This window comes from Ictalurus punctatus, chromosome 25 (assembly GCF_001660625.3).
Source record: "Ictalurus punctatus breed USDA103 chromosome 25, Coco_2.0, whole genome shotgun sequence".
NCBI lineage: Eukaryota > Metazoa > Chordata > Actinopteri > Siluriformes > Ictaluridae > Ictalurus > Ictalurus punctatus.
Genome location: NC_030440.2, coordinates 19,212,291 through 19,228,562, shown reverse-complemented (window position 1 = coordinate 19,228,562; position 16,272 = coordinate 19,212,291). Strand labels below are relative to the sequence as shown.

At 38.8% G+C, this 16,272-nt stretch overlaps 1 protein-coding gene across 1 annotated transcript in view; it reads right to left on the bottom strand.

The window, feature by feature from the left end:
- Nucleotides 1–262: 262 nt before the first annotated feature.
- LOC108258195 (zinc finger protein 850) overlaps nt 263–16,272 on the bottom strand; it is a 41,625-nt gene continuing 25,615 nt past the window's right edge. The window contains 7 exon segments of the mRNA XM_053675918.1: nt 263–4,151; nt 5,102–5,221; nt 8,065–8,157; nt 8,326–8,458; nt 9,176–9,212; nt 9,789–9,797; nt 13,665–14,646. Coding sequence (XP_053531893.1) covers nt 3,049–4,151; nt 5,102–5,221; nt 8,065–8,157; nt 8,326–8,458; nt 9,176–9,212; nt 9,789–9,797; nt 13,665–14,646 — 2,477 coding nt within the window. The 3' untranslated portion in view covers nt 263–3,048.

Sequence of the window (16,272 nt, the reverse complement as noted above, 5' to 3'; positions counted from 1 at the left end):
CTGAATTTTGAACATGCCATAATTTTGAAATGTATTTTTGGGCAAGCCAGTTAATAGGGCATTACAATAATCCAGATGTCACATGATTAGGGCATGAACTAAGATTTTAGCATCAGTCAGAATTGGAGAGGATCGAAGATGTGCAATATTACGAAGGTGGTAGATTGGTAACCCAGTCTAGGTTAGGCCGCACAGAGTAACCAGCTCGGGATTCAATGGAATTTGACCTTTAAATAAGGGAAGCCAGGAATAACAACACAAACAGGGTTGTTCAAAAAAAGATGTGGTATATTGTAACACACAATCATATAAATAAAACTACACAAAGAACCAGACACCAGACTTAACTTCAGGGTGGGCCAAGGCCAAAATAATAAACAAAAGGATTCTGTTAGGTAGTTAGCTTACCTAAAAGGAAAATAAAGAAAATACAAATACTTCCCTAACTACCTAAGCCAAAAACAGTGACAAAGGACCCTCTCCCAAAAGAAATTGCAGCCACACCCCTACTGCCAAGTGAAACAAGTGAACATATATACAATGGTGAAGAGAATACACAAACAGGTACAGGGACAACCAAACTCAATGTCAAAAACCAGGCAAGAGTCAAAACCAGAACAGCAGTCAGAATAGAGAATTTGATAGCCACAAGGGCAAGCAACACAAACCAAACAATCTCCTAACAACAAATCACAGGTAACCACCTCCAACATCCCACACCATTCTCACTCCTCTTCTTCTTTAAATATGGTCGTCAATCAGTGAGGTCATCCTAGCAGGCGGGAATAAGGCAGGCTAGGGCAGGCTGGAAACTCTGGGAGGGAGTTTGACCTGCACACAAACTATTGCACAGCACACAAAAAAAACTTCCCATCCCAAAGATATAACAGTGGTATAAAAGAGATTTTAACTATAGAGTTGATATGGGAATTAAAAGACAAGTGCCAATAGGAAAAAGAGGCAGAGGAAATGATTTAACAGGAAACTCATCAGTATCAAATGACATATCCATCCTTTTGAGAGAAGTATTCAAACCAATAAACAATATTTCAGTTTTATCATCATTTAGTCTTAAAAAGTTCAGGGACATACTGTGTTTGATGTCCCCAATACATGCAGTGAATGAATCAGGAAAAGATGGCTCATCAGAGCTGGTGGTAAGGTAAATTTGGATGTCATCAGCATAACAATGAAATTGAAGTATGATGTATGCGTATGATGTTACCAAATCTCTCACCAGGAGAGAGCTGGACCAGTGATTTCAGAAAGACCAGAGATAAATATATCATTACAGACCGTGTCAAATGCAGAGCTTAGATCGAGGAGAATTTAAATGTTTATTAACAAAGAATCAATGGACAGGAGAATGTTATTAACCACATGAAGAACAGTTTCAGTGCTGCAATCTGGACGAAATCCAGACCGGAAAGGTTCAAAGAGACCATTTGCATCTAAATAAGACCTTAATTGTGAGGCCACTACTTTTATAAAAAAAAATAGTAATAAAAATTGCTTTAAAATGGTCAGTTTGAGATTGACCTGTAAGTGTTCATATTTTGATGATCAATGAATGAATGAATGCCTTTTATTGTCACTATACATATGTACAATGAAATTAAGAGCCACTCCTTTTTGTTCCGTGCAAACATATACATTCAATACACAAGAAGAATAAACAGATAATACACAGATAAATAAACAAGATAAATAAACAAAATAAATAAACAAGATATACAATATATGCAAGATATATGCATGATAGATAGATATCAAGACCAGATTTCTTAAGAACGGGGGGCCAGTTTTTAGTTCTGCTGGAAGAATACCATATGCTAGGCCACAGTTTATCAGATGAGTTCTGGAAAGTAAGTTTTCAGAAACACACATTTTGAGTAAAATAATAGGTCAAGCAGGCCGGATGTAGAATTGGACTTCATAATCAGATCACTTATAGCAGAAGTGTAGTGGGATTGAAAGCAGAGAAAGCATATATTGAGTGAGTTGTCATAAACTAAACATATGGGGCACCTGTATGAGGGGTATTTTTGGCAATAGATTCAGAGATTGACTTCGGTTTGTCTGATTTTTTTTAGAAAAACTATTCACAAGCTTCTAAGAGCCAGAGATAGCATGCTGTGGAAGGTAAGTGAGCTTCTTTACCATAGCAAAAAGTTATTTGGATCTGCATGTAGATTTCCTAATAGTATAGGAGAGATAGGAAGAACGAGCAGCAGTGAGGGCTGTACGGTAATTATGCAAATATAAATTTAAAGGCCAGCGAATGCATAGTAAGTCCAGTTTTTTTCTGCAGGGAGTAGTACACACCTTTATAAAATAACTAGCCAATTTCTCACTTGTAATAGTCATTTCTAAAAAACAAAAACAAAAAACACCACCACACAACAACAAGAAACTCATGAGTTTCTTAAAAAAGCTCTTTCTTTCTGGCATTTTGAATCCATAACGAAACCCACAAAATTTTGACGCTCCAGCTAACCAAGTAGCCTAAAGGTCAGTGTTATTGCTTCCTTACACAGTACAACTATTTTCATCTGTGCTATTACACATGTTTCTAATGATATATTTGCCTTTTTACATGGTAACCTAGGATTAGCTAAGGCAATGTAATTGAAACACAGGAGTGATGGCTGCCAAAAATGAGCTTTGATATGCCTATGTAGATATTCCATTAATTCCATTAACCAGCTGTTTCCAACTATAATAATCATTTACAACATTAACAATGCCAAGACTGTATATCTGTTCTAATGTTATTTTAACTGAAAATAAATTGCGATTTTCTTTTTAAAAAAAATAATAAAAAAAGAGAAAAAGATTTTTTTTAAAAAAAGCCAATTTCTGAGTGATTCCAAACTTTTGCATGGTAGTGTACATACCTTAGACAAATCATGATAACTGTTAAAGGCCAGTTTATTCTATGTTTTTATTTATTTATTTATTACACACCTGAAAAAGTAAATATCATAATTCACTTATGCTATATGAATTTGCTGGTGTTGTATAAAATGAATCTTTTTTATTGAAACTCTATCCAAATTTTGAGCACTCTTACAGTTTTTCTCTTGTGTGACTGCGCTGGTGTCTTTGTAGTTCACCCTGTCGAATAAAGCTCTTCCCACATTCTGAGCACTGATACGGCTTTTCTCCTGTGTGAATGCGCTGGTGTATTTGAAGTACACTCTGTCGAATAAAACTCTTTCCGCACTCTAAGCAGGAATATGGTTTTTCTCCTGTGTGGATATGCAAATGTGCTTGAAGTTGACTTCGTCTATTAAAACTCTTCCCACATTCTGAGCACTGATACGGCTTTTCTCCTGTGTGAATGCGCTGGTGTGTTTGTAGTACACTCTGTCGAATAAAACTCTTTCCGCACTCTAAGCAAGAATATGGTTTTTCTCCTATGTGAATACGCAAGTGTGATTGAAGATTCCCCAATTGATTAAAACTCTTTCCACACTCTGAGCAGTGATACGGCTTTTCTCCTGTGTGAATGCGTTGGTGTATTTGTAGATTACTCTGTCGATTGAAACTCTTCCCACAATCTAAGCAGTGATATGGCTTTTCTCCTGTGTGAATGAGCTGGTGTCTTTGTAGTTCACTTTGTCGAATAAAGCTCTTCCCACACTCTGAGCAGAGATACGGCTTTTCTCCTGTGTGAATGCGCTGGTGTCTTTGTAGTTCACTTTGTCGAATAAAGCTCTTCCCACACTCTGAGCAGTGATACGGTTTTTCTCCTGTGTGAATGCGCTGGTGTGTTTGTAGATTACTCCGTCGATTAAAACTCTTCCCACACTGTGAGCAGTGATATGGTTTTTCTCCGGTGTGAATGTGCTGGGGTCGTCTGAAATTACTCCGGTGAGTAAAACTTTTCCCACACTGTGAGAAAGGGTAAACTTCTTTCTGCATTTGTTTATTAGAGGAGTTCCTGTTGAGTGTAACAGAGGCTGTTTGCTGAATACTGGAGCTTATTGCGGTGATATGGTTCACATCTTTTAACTCTCCTGATTGTAGCAGTCTCTCATATTCCTCATAGTGGTATCTTCTGATATGTTTGTGGAGGTAAATTTGAGATGTATGGGAAAGTGAACACCAAGAGCAGGAGAGGGCCTGTACCTGGGCATCATCCATGTCTGGAGCAGAAAATTAACAGTATTAGAAACTATTATAATATTTTTAGAAAAAAGAATAAATGTAACCAATGCTCTATAAAATTATAGATAACGCAATGACAAATATAACGTCTGGTGAAAATGTACCGAGAATGGCTAACCAAGTCACACAGCACAAAACTAAAATGTAAACATTTGTGGTAAGATCCTTGCATCGTTTTAGCAGATTGTAAGGGATCCAAAGAAAATCCCACAAGAAAAATGCTACTGAAAAGACGTGATTCCCTCAGTTGGGTATGCAATGCGCAGCTTGATTGGCTGTTGTGCTGGTTTAATGCCATCCCTACATGCCGTGAAATCAGTAGAGCTGCAACAACTAATCAATAAAATAGATAATAATTGATTATGAAAATTGCTGTCAACGAATCTCGTCATCAATTAGTTGGTCTGCACGCGTAACGGAATACATTTATTCACTGCTATACTTCTGTTCCGAAGACACACATCGGAGAGTAAATACTAAAGTTGTATCCCAAGTGATGTATGATAAACTTACACTTTGCACTCTACCATCTAGTGTACGAATTTTAGAAGGGTAGTATCATCTCAAATGGAACACTAGAGTTTTTTTTCTAACCAGAAGTATAAGCCGTTTCCCAGATGATGGCACATGTCAAACACACATAATGCAAACGTGTCTTCTCTTCAGCAGGGTGGTGAAAGCTTGGTATCCCATACATCCTGTGTTAGACCAAGTGAACTGACTGAAAGGCAACAATAAACTGATGTCAGCTGCCTCACAGCTACCATTGTTGCTCAAGGTCATCTGGATGTGGAGGACACTTGATTTCACACATGATACAGGAGGTCTTTCCTGATTGGGAGCTTGTACGACAATAAAGGTTGATATTAATAAATTGCACAGTATAGCAAGAGTTTGAATGAGAATTAAAGTGTCAGTGTTACTCAACCCCAGTCTGTCCTTGTACGGACGTTGTCTTCATCTTCAGAGTCTTCCACTTTTATATGCTTCCTTTCAAATCCTCCATTATTTTGATCTACATCTTCCACCGAGTTTGATGTCCAAGCATCTGAAATTCCAAGATTTATAAATTTAAATACTGTCAACTCAAGTAAAACTATGAAGAACAAGAGGGAAACCAGTGATGAAGGACTGCAATAAGTTATTCATAGGGGTGTAACAATACACTCCATTCACGATTCAATTCAATTCATGATACTAGGCTCATGTTTTGATATTTTCAGAATATTTTAAACCAAACTTTAATACAGAAATACCTTGAGTGAAGAGAGTACTTTTTTTATTTGATAACCAATGCAAAACAATGTGCATTTTTATCTGTATAAAAATAGATTCAATATACCTTAAATACCCTGTATAAGTATAGATTCAATATACCTTAAAAATAAATAAATAATTGTATAAATTGTCCCAAAATTTGATTGCATAAACCAGTCTCTCCAGGATTTTGTGATTTTGCATTCACAGAGGTTAACACAAAATAATGCAAACTCTACAATAGTCGGAAGAGTTTACAATTTTCAAGATTACCATAGATTTGGGCCAAGATGCCTCATGAGACATCACAACGTGCATTTAGCCAAAGTCCTTGTTGATTCATGTGCATCGAACATGAGTACAGCCAAAAGGTCTCATTTACCAACAAACATCACTGTGAAATTCAATGTGCAAAACAATTTCAGGCAATTGCAATTTCGCCAACTCATGTAGAACAGCACCGTCAGCATTTCCATTCACTGGTACTCTGCAAGCATGGCTTTCCATTGACATTAGCCCACCAGTTCCAGGATGCCTGCCAAAGATGGCTGCTGGCGGAGGGGCACAACCCCAAGGAATTAGTCGACCTCGTGTTGCTGGAGAACTTCGTCACCAGACATCCCATCCACAGGAGACGGCGTAGTGGGTCCCGTGCCACCGTCCAGTGTCTTTAGGTGAGGTGATCCAGCTGGCAGAGGACCATGTGGTGGCGTATCCGGGGGCAGACGAATCACCCTCTCTCTCTCTGTCTCGCTCCCTCATTCTCCCAGCCCTCCCCCAGTTACTGCACTGTGCAAATGAGGGCAAATTTCACTTGAACCAGTGCCCTGGTTCTGGGATTTCACTAGCCCTACCTACTCTCCTTATCCTTCACCTCAAATGTCTCCCCTAACACTGACTCTCTCCATGCAGGTAGAATCAGCCACCCACCACAACTGAGGCTATGCCTGGGCAAGTCTGCCGGCACAGCAGGGAACCAGGTATTTCCAGGATCAGCATTTCTTCATGGAAGTGAGAATGCTGAGCCAGTTCCCTGATGTGCCGCAGGCTTCCCCGATCAAGTAAGAACGTACTGCATGTCAGTGAGTATACTAGGGAGTACACATCAGGCCTCAGTGGACTGAGGGTGTAACCAGACCAACATACATCAAAGCCTGATTCAATGCGAGGCACTGGGAAATACGCGATAGGTGATGGTGAGTTGTGTGCCATAATTAAATTCCAGGACAAAAGCATAAGGTGAATATGGCGGTTAGTCCTTACCTCACCTATCCACCAATCCTAGGGACGAATTGACCAGGTTCTCAGACATTAGTGAGGGAAATATTGGTGGATGGATCCTGCCACAGCAAAGAACAAGGTGGAATGGGCGCAGCTTGGCTGTGGAGGTGTTGCCTTGGTCGTTGAAGTCAGCTCCATCTCAGGAAGACACGGAGGGTTGGGGAGCAGAGAAATTATCCTCGGGGATGAGCCCAATGTGCACTCTCCTTCCCCTATTTCATTATTATTAAAATGTACACCCTATCTACTGACACAGGACACTCAAACAAAGGAAACGACAACCCCGTTGTTGGTCCAGCCATAGGGAAATTTTGTTCCACATAGCTCATCATAATTTCATAGTGAGGCATTTGGGCCAGGATAAGACATTAAATGAATGAATGATCTTTATTGTCATTGTATAGCTCTGCATACGACGAAATTTGAAGCACTACTTCTATCAATGTTGATATAAACATACCAAAAATATGATTAAATAAATTAATAAATTAAAATAAATAAATAAATAAATAAAAATCTAATGGCTTGTTTTTATTGGCTGGACATTCACGGCAATGTCCGCAGGTGGTGTGCGGCATGTTGTGAATGTCAACTGGTGAATCCACTGACTAACCCAAAAGTGCTACTGCACCCATTACCATTCATCTAGATCCACTTCAAAAGAATTGGCATGGACATTGACAGGCCATTAGAAAGGTGCATGTGAGAATATCGCTTTGTGTTATTCCTGGTGGATTATGCAACACGATATCCAGAAGCAGTGCCTTTGATCAACATATCAGCACATAGCATCACAAATGTGCTCTTCCATGTTATCTCCCCAGCTGGGATCCCAAAGGAGGTCCTGGCTGATCAGAGCATAATGTTCATGCCACAAACACTTTGCTAACTTTACAAAAAACGCTAATACTGGTATTACTGGTTTGAACTAGATATACCGTATCAGTATGAAAATGATATCATGCTAAGTCAAGTCCGTAATTGCAATTCATCAGTCACTTTTCAAGTGCAGATGATTGCTGTCTTGGTAATGGTGTAGAGTCTCCAAGAAACAACGCTATTATGTGACCAGCATGCTCTTTATATACCATATTGCAACTGCATGGGACCTGCAGATTGGGACCTCTAGTGTTCAAACGCTGCAATTGCATGAGTCATAATTAATAGAATGCTGATAACACACATTTCCACAACGCATATCACACTGTTGCATCCTGATGCATCGTGTCATGCGCCATGTATTGTTATTGCCATATATTGTTATTGCCATGTATTGTTATCGCCATGTATTGTATTGATATGCCCCTAGTTATTGAGTTCCAGTCTTGACCATAATACACCCTGTTGTCTTACCGATATAATCTTCATATCCAGGTTCTTCCTTTTTCAAATAATTCTGTAGGACCACAGGTGTGATATGTCCCACAGAGACTGGCGTCACTTCACCTGAAATTTCATTAACTGAATTTAAATGTTTTATTTTTACTTAAAAAAAAAGTGAAGTACAAAATATAAATGGGGAAGAGACAGTGATGTGGTTCATTCACAAATTAGAATAGACTAAAAATTATTTCTGAATATTAGACTGGACTGTAATGTGCCATGTTGACTTACAGAAGTATTCTTCATCTACAGTTTCTTCCTTTTTTACATGTTTCTGAAGGTTCACACAGGTGATGTGTTCTACAGAGCCTGATGTCCCTCCATCTGAAGATGTATATTTTTCTGTCTGCACATCCCCACAAGGCTAATGAACAAAGAGTAATAATTCTTATTTACAAAAGAAAGTCGATTAAGAAATATTGTATAAGCAAAAGTGCTGTTATACAGAATATCGGCACAGCTGTGATTCGGCCGTAGACACGAGGCTGCAGGTAATCACAGCAGTGCCGATATTCAGTACAGCAGTACAACTGAGAGTGTGATCTTGCTTTTATGTGACATTTTTCATAATAAGAAATTAATATCAAGTAACTAACATTTCAAACACAAAATGGCCAAATATTGGTTTGTTTTTGCTGTCAATGGAAATAATTCCCAAAACAGCCACAGCTAGATAGAGCTTTCCATGTTGCTGTGTAACATACAGACTAACTGACAGCCTGTAGTAAGTGTAGTAACAGTTTCAATGTAATGATCTACTGCTAGATTTGTAATTTATGCAGCAAATACAGATAAGTGGAGTGATACACACAGTGCCGTTATAATAAATATCAGCACTCTTGGAATGTCACTTGACCAATCAAATTAGGGGATTGAAACCAACTGTGGTATTACACAACATATAGTCCATTAGGATACTGAAGAAACGAGACAATAATAACATGGTTTACTTGATTAGTAGGAGAGCATGCAACCTACCAAGGATGGCAGCTGATTAAGAGAAGAACATTCACACAGTCAGGTGAATCTCTTAGTTATTAAAAATGTTACGTTTAATTGCACACATATAGATAACTGTTACCTGTGAGTCAGTGGGACCAGGAGAGTGTGTAGGTTTTCTAGAAGAACACGGTCGTATCCCTGCTGATTCCATTATAAGGTCTTATTATGAGGTCTAAATGGTGTTTCTGGAAAAGGAGGCTCTGATCATAAGCATAACCCACTGTAATCTAAAATACTTAACGTAAATTATGAAGCTTTCATTTAAAATAAAACTGGGAGAATAAAAAAATGATTTAATACGCCACTGTATCATTCTCTCTGTACTGCACTTCGAAGGTTTAGGATTCAGTCACTAACTACTAGCCGAGCAGCTCAGCTAGTTAAACTTACCTCAGGTTTTAAAATAGAACATAGCGAACATCCTCAAATACAGACACAGTCACAAGCTTGTTTTTAAATCGATCAAATCTGATATTGTATATAAAACAGTGAGGAATATTTTCATGAAGAAAAGATTACCTCAGTGAGTAAAATCAACCGTTCACTAGGAGATGAAAAACCTCATATATCATCATCTTCTGTTGTGAATTTACAGCGCCAGCGACAGCGCCTCCTCCTCCTTCTTCCTTCTTCTTCTTCTTCTTCGTTTATGGTTTATTGGCGGTTGGCAAAGCAGCTTTTTGGTGCATTACCGCCACCAACTGGAGAGGAGTATATTTAAAACTTAATTTCTGTTTTAAAATCCAGGTTGATCTTAGAAAATTTAATAATGAAGTCAGGGCCGGTTCTGGACATTTAGAGACCCTAGACAAAATTTATGTTGGAGCCCGCCACACCCCTCCTCCCTCCACCTTTCAGAATAAATAAAAAGCACTTGAAACAAATATGATTCCTAACCTTTTTATTTATACAACATATGTATTAATATTTGTATATTTGTACTCATATGTCCACATTAATTAAACTTTAACTAAGATAAACACTAAAAAAGAATTAAAGAAGGAAAGGTCATCTGGACCATCTCTTATTCCTTTGTTAAGGACGCTATCATGGCCATGGCCACCCACAGAGGCACTCTTCTGGACAGGATTTCCACCTCCTATTGAACCAATATAGACTATAGGTGTAGTCATATTATGTTTTGTAGTGTAATACCTCAAATATGTACTTTATACACAAATCAGCTGCTATTGGAAGTGAAAGAGACAAACTACTAAGCAGAAAGAATAGTTCATTTCTTCATAAAATTGTATGCCTATTTTTCAATAAATATAACATCAGTATTTATGATTTGAAAACTAAAATGAAGTATTATGTTAGAGCAGTAATGTAAACATCAGCACAATATAGAAGATATACAGACAGCTCTAGTGTGTTTGTGCTTTCACTTTGAATACAAACTTCTTTACTTTTACTTTAGTATTTTGCTAGTCAGCTCCCGAAGCAATGTCACTGTACATGCAAAATCAAAGTGCCTGACAGTCTCGACGTTTCGATGGCACTCACGCTCTTTTGAACTCAGAATTGAAATATTTCTGTTTTTCTGCCAGAGGACCTGGACATTTTGTTAGGATACATCACATCATGCACTATCAAATATGTACAGATATTAAATAAAAACCTGACTTCCTCTGCCAGAAAGCTTAAAATGGTTTAGGTAGGGGGAAGCAGGACAGAATCTAAAGATGTACCGGTCTACGCCACCCTGTTAAACAGGGAAATATTCATCCATCCATATTTATTTTTTATTAATTAAATCACCCACAAGGGCACACAGGTTCGTTTGTTTTGAAAGCAGAGGGCCAGCGACATGGATACCAAAATACAAAAGCTTTATTTAATACAATAATCCAGCAATAACTTTAAAATATTAAAAGGCTGTACGATCCGGGCAGAAGAATGCAAATGTAGCAGAGTAATTATTTGAGTATCTGAAATTCACCAAAAGAAAAAAAGTATATTTAGATTTCTAACGAGAATTTTATTTACATATATAATTGTTCAAATGTTAATTTTTATACTGTTTCATAAATAATAAAAAAAATTGGTTCCTTTAGTGACAGCAACTGATATATACTATTTTTGATCTAACATGCTCTACCAAAATGTAAGGTATTTGGTGATGCCACTGCAACAAATGAGCCATTCCACCAAATTGGTGACATTTCCATCCCCAGGGCATATAAAAATGAAAATTAACTCGTATACATTTTATTATTAAGCAAAGTGTCTGGCGCATTAAGCTAACTGCAAATTTAACATGTCTAATTAAAAATATTAATAAAAATTACCTATAACACTAAAAAAAAGCATTTGATGCATGCACCCAATCTCTATCCCTGTACTTTCCATGAAATATAATGATTAAAATCCTTCAGAAATCTTTTTTTCTGCATCGTTGTGTGACTTTATATCCAATCTATGCTTTAAAATGTTCCCCCCCCCCATGAGAAATCCACAATATTTTAGATAAAATACACATTTTAGTTGCGTCCCCAGGTTTTCACTCAGTCCTGTTACCCTAACACATTCTCCCCTCAAATAAATATATATATATATATATATATATATATATATATATATATATATATATATATATATATATATATAAATAAACAATAGTGAGGCTTTCAATAAAAGCAGTAATGAAGTATACTGTTGGTGAAAAACAACAAAATCAGTGGAGTCAGGCTGAACCGAAAGCAACTATTTTATGCAGCATAAGACTATGCATGGTGGTGGGCTGTGCATTAAGGGAAATGAAGACAGGTTTGTGACATGGCAGCGATGCTGAATCAACAGGCTGGAATCTTACCCATTAGTAAACTGAATCGATCCCAGATACAGGGTCCAGCACCAGCCTCCATTACAGCAATTACAGCCTTGTAGACCTTTGGCATTCAGTTTGTTGAGGTCATCTGCATCAATTTTTAGTCCATGCTTAATAAAACACATCCCACAAGCTGGATTGGTTTGATGGCCACTTTTTTTCATACCATCTGTACAAGCTGCTCCCACAGCAACAGAGTTGAGATCCAGTGATTATGCTGATCCAAACATTGCACAAAGAATTCCACTGAGAGCATCTTCCCTAAATTGGTTTTGCAGAATATGGAGCAGTTCTTTAGGTCATTGTCCTGTTGGATGAAACTGGCTCCAATCAAGCATCATCCACAGGGTATAGCATGTCATTGTAAATGGAATAATAACCTTCCTTGTTCAAGATTCCTTTCAGCTTTTACAAATTTCCCAGTTTACCAGCACTAAAGTATCTTCATACCCTCATATTCCCTCAACCATGCTTGACAGATGGCATCAAGAACTCCTCCAGCAAGTTTTCATTTGTTCTGTGCCTCATTAATGTGATAAAAACACCTCACTTAGGCACTGGAAACTTCTTTCTCTATACTAGTTAGACCTCCTTTGTATTGTTCTGTGAAGGAAGTAGTATACACATTTGTAAAATAACTTACATTTCTTGCCAATTTCTCACATGGAATAGCCATTTCTTTAAAACTAAATAAATAGACTGATGAGATTCTTATACAAGCTCTTTCTTTCTGGCCATTTTGAAATCCATAATCAAACCCACAAAATGCAGATGCTCCAGCTACCCAAGTAGCCCAAAGGTGGTCAGTTTTATTGCTTCCTTACACAGTACAAAGAGTTTCAGTCATGTTATCATAAATGCACAATGATACATTTTTCTAATGATAAATTAGACTTTTTACATGATAATTTAGGATTAGCTAATTCAATGGAATTAGAACACAGTCATGACCGTTGCCAAAAATGAGCTTTGGTATGCCTATGTAGATATTCCATTAACAACCAGCTGTTTCCATCTACATTAATCATTTACAACATTAACACTGTCTAGACTGTATTTATGTTCTAATGTTATTTTAACTGAAAATAAATTGTGATTTTCTTTTTAAAAACACAAGGCAATTTCTGAGTGATTCCAAAGATTTGCATGGTAGTGTACATACTTTACACAAATTATGGTAGCTGTTAAGGCCTGTTTACAGGTGCATCTCAAAAAATTAGAATATCGTGGAAAAGTACATTTTTTCCTTAACCAAGCTACTAGTAACTGGTTTGCTGATCATGGTATTACTGTGCTTGGCCAGCAGACTCGCCTGACCTGAACCCCATAGAGAATCTATGAGAGACACCAGACCCAACAATACAGATGAGCTGAAGGAACCTGGGCTTCCAGAACACCTCAGCAGTGCCACAGACCGACTGCCTCCATGCCACACCGCAGTGCAGTAATTCATGCAAAAGGAGCCCTGACCCAGTACTGAGTGCATAAATTAACATACTTTTCAGAAGGTCGACATTTCTGTATTATAAATTTGTTATTCTAATATTTTGAGATACTGGAGTTTTGATTTCCATGAGCTGTAAGCCGTAAGCAAGAATGAACCAAAAAAGGCTTAAAATATTTCAATTTGTGAAATGAATCTAGAATATATGAAAGTTCCAGTTTTTGAATCAAATTACAGGGAAAAAAAAACATTTACTGAGATGCACCTGTATAAAGTAAATCTCAAATCAATTACTATGCTATGATAATGTGTTGGTGTTGGATGAAACTACTCTTTTGTTTAAAACTCTTCCCACACTTTGAGCACTCTTACAGCTTTTCTCTTGTGTGGATGCGCTGGTGTCTTTGTAGCTCACTCTGTCGATTAAAGCTCTTCCCACATTCTGAGCAGTGATACGGCTTTGCTCCTGTGTGAATACGCTGGTGTTCTTGTAGATTACTTTGTCGAAAAAAACTCTTCCCACACTCAGAGCACTGATATGGTTTTTCTCCTGTGTGAATGCGCTGGTGTATTTGTAGATTACTCCGCTGATTAAAGCTCTTCCCACATTCTGAGCAGTGATACGGTTTCTCTCCTGTGTGAATGCGCTGGTGTCGTTGTAGTTCACTCTGTCGAATAAAGCTCTTCCCACATTCTGAGCAATGATATGGTTTTTCTCCTGTGTGAATGAGCTGGTGTCTTTGTAGTTCACTCTGTCGAATAAAACTCTTCCCACATTCTGAGCAGAGATACGGCTTTTCTGCTGTGTGAATGCGCTGGTGTACATGTAGGTCACTCTGTCGTATAAAACTCTTCCCACATTCTGAGCAGGAATATGGTTTTTCTCCTGTGTGAATATGCAAGTGTGCTTGAAGATGACTCCGTTGATTAAAGCTCTTCCCACAATCTGAGCAGTGATGCGGCTTTTCTCCTGTGTGAATGCGCTGGTGTTGTCTGAGATTACGTCGATCAGTAAAACTCTTCCCACACTGTGAGCAGGGATAGACTCCTTTCTGCGTTTGTTTATTAGAAGAGTTACCGTTGAGTGTAATGGCTGCTGTTTTCGGAATAGTGGAGCTTATTGCGGTGATCTGGTTCATGTCTTTTAATTCTCCTGATTGCAGCAGTCTCTCATATTCATCATAGTGGTATCTTCTGATGTGTTTGTGGAGGTTAATTCGAGATGCATAGGAAAATGAACACCAAGTGCAGGAGAAAACTTGGGTATCATCCATGTCTGGAGCATAAAATGAACAGCATTAGTATTAAACTCATATTAAAAAAAAGAAAAAATGAATGTAACCAGTGCTCTATAAATTATAAATGGGACAATGACAAATAACTTCTGGTGAAGATGTACAGAGAATGTCTAACCAAGTCACACAGCACAAAACTAAAATGTAAACATTACAGGCAAGACATCCTCTTATAACCTTTTTTTAGTAGATTCTAAAGGATCCCAACAAGGCCACAAGAAAAAATGCTACTGTTGTTTAGACATGATTCCCCCAATTTGTGTTTGCAATGCAGCACGTAGCTAGCTTGACTGGCTGTTGAGCTGGCTTAATGCCAACCCTACATGCTGTGTATTCAGGATACAGCTGTTGGCTCTTTCAGCAATACGAGGTAAATATAAATGAAGGTTTATCACATTTGAATAACCTTAGCTTATGACCGTTATTTAGGAAAACATTATTGCAATACAAGTCAATAACGTTTTATTGCCCACCAAGTAAAATCCTCCTAAACTTTGCCTATCACATAGATATGGCCCAGTCCGAGGAACTTTAGCTTGTGGTTATAAACCCTGTTCTCTGAAGGAAAGAAACAATGTATCACACAAACAATAGGGTTACCCCACCTTCCTGCACCTGGCTGAAGACACATTCATGCCTGTAAGAAAGGTGGCACGTGGTAAAATGAAGGGTCATATCAGCAGGGCAATGAATCAGTAGGGCTGATTCATTAAAATAATTTTTTATAACTGACAATACTGATTATCTGTGTGGATTTTTTATACATCTTTATAAACATCAACACGTTCACTTAACCAATCTTAGAGAAATCTAAGAGTGTATAGACCTGTGTTTCTAGGTAGAATGCAACACCATAGTAAAGCAGCTGAGAGCAGTAACAGGTAATGCATCGGGACGACAGGCCGGACAGCTCCGCTTCAGCACCACCGATGTTTTGGACAGCCGGAGAGCGTGTGGCCGCGAGGCAGGGCCGCAGACACAGAACGCCAGGCCGTGGGGATGCAGGCTCCCGAAAACCCCAAAGAACTAATAACCGCCCTAGAACGAGCCTTGGCCACACTGGAACTTGGCAGGGAACGATGACGAATACTCAGCCCTCCTAGAAGGTTCCCACCACGCCAGCCAGAATGCCAGAACTACGCCGGGGAGAGAAGGAACGGCCAAAGTCACCCCGCCTACGGGACACCCAGGGACAAGGCCATGCCAACAGAGCCGGACTCAGGGAACACAGTGACCCTGGCCAGACCAACAATCCTGACAAAAAAGATCAGTAGGAAGGGAACCATCTTGGTGACCTGTGTACATGGAGAGGCAAAGGAAGTCCCCATGCCCGAGGTACAAATACAAGGCAGAACAGGCACCTGGCCACTCCTGTTGGGCGGCATCCCAGATCTCCCAGTGCCGCTGCTCCTGGAAAGAGACAGGCCAGGGTTTCCGACCGGCCCATTTCACAAGACCAGGAGGGCACCACGACGCGCGAAGGAGGCATAGGTCTGGCAGGCCTACATGGCCCAAGACGAGGGGGACGCCGTGGCAAAGGTGAGCAGCATGCATGTACTAAAACAAAATCGTCTCTCTTCCAGTAGGTGAAACGACAGAGGAACTTT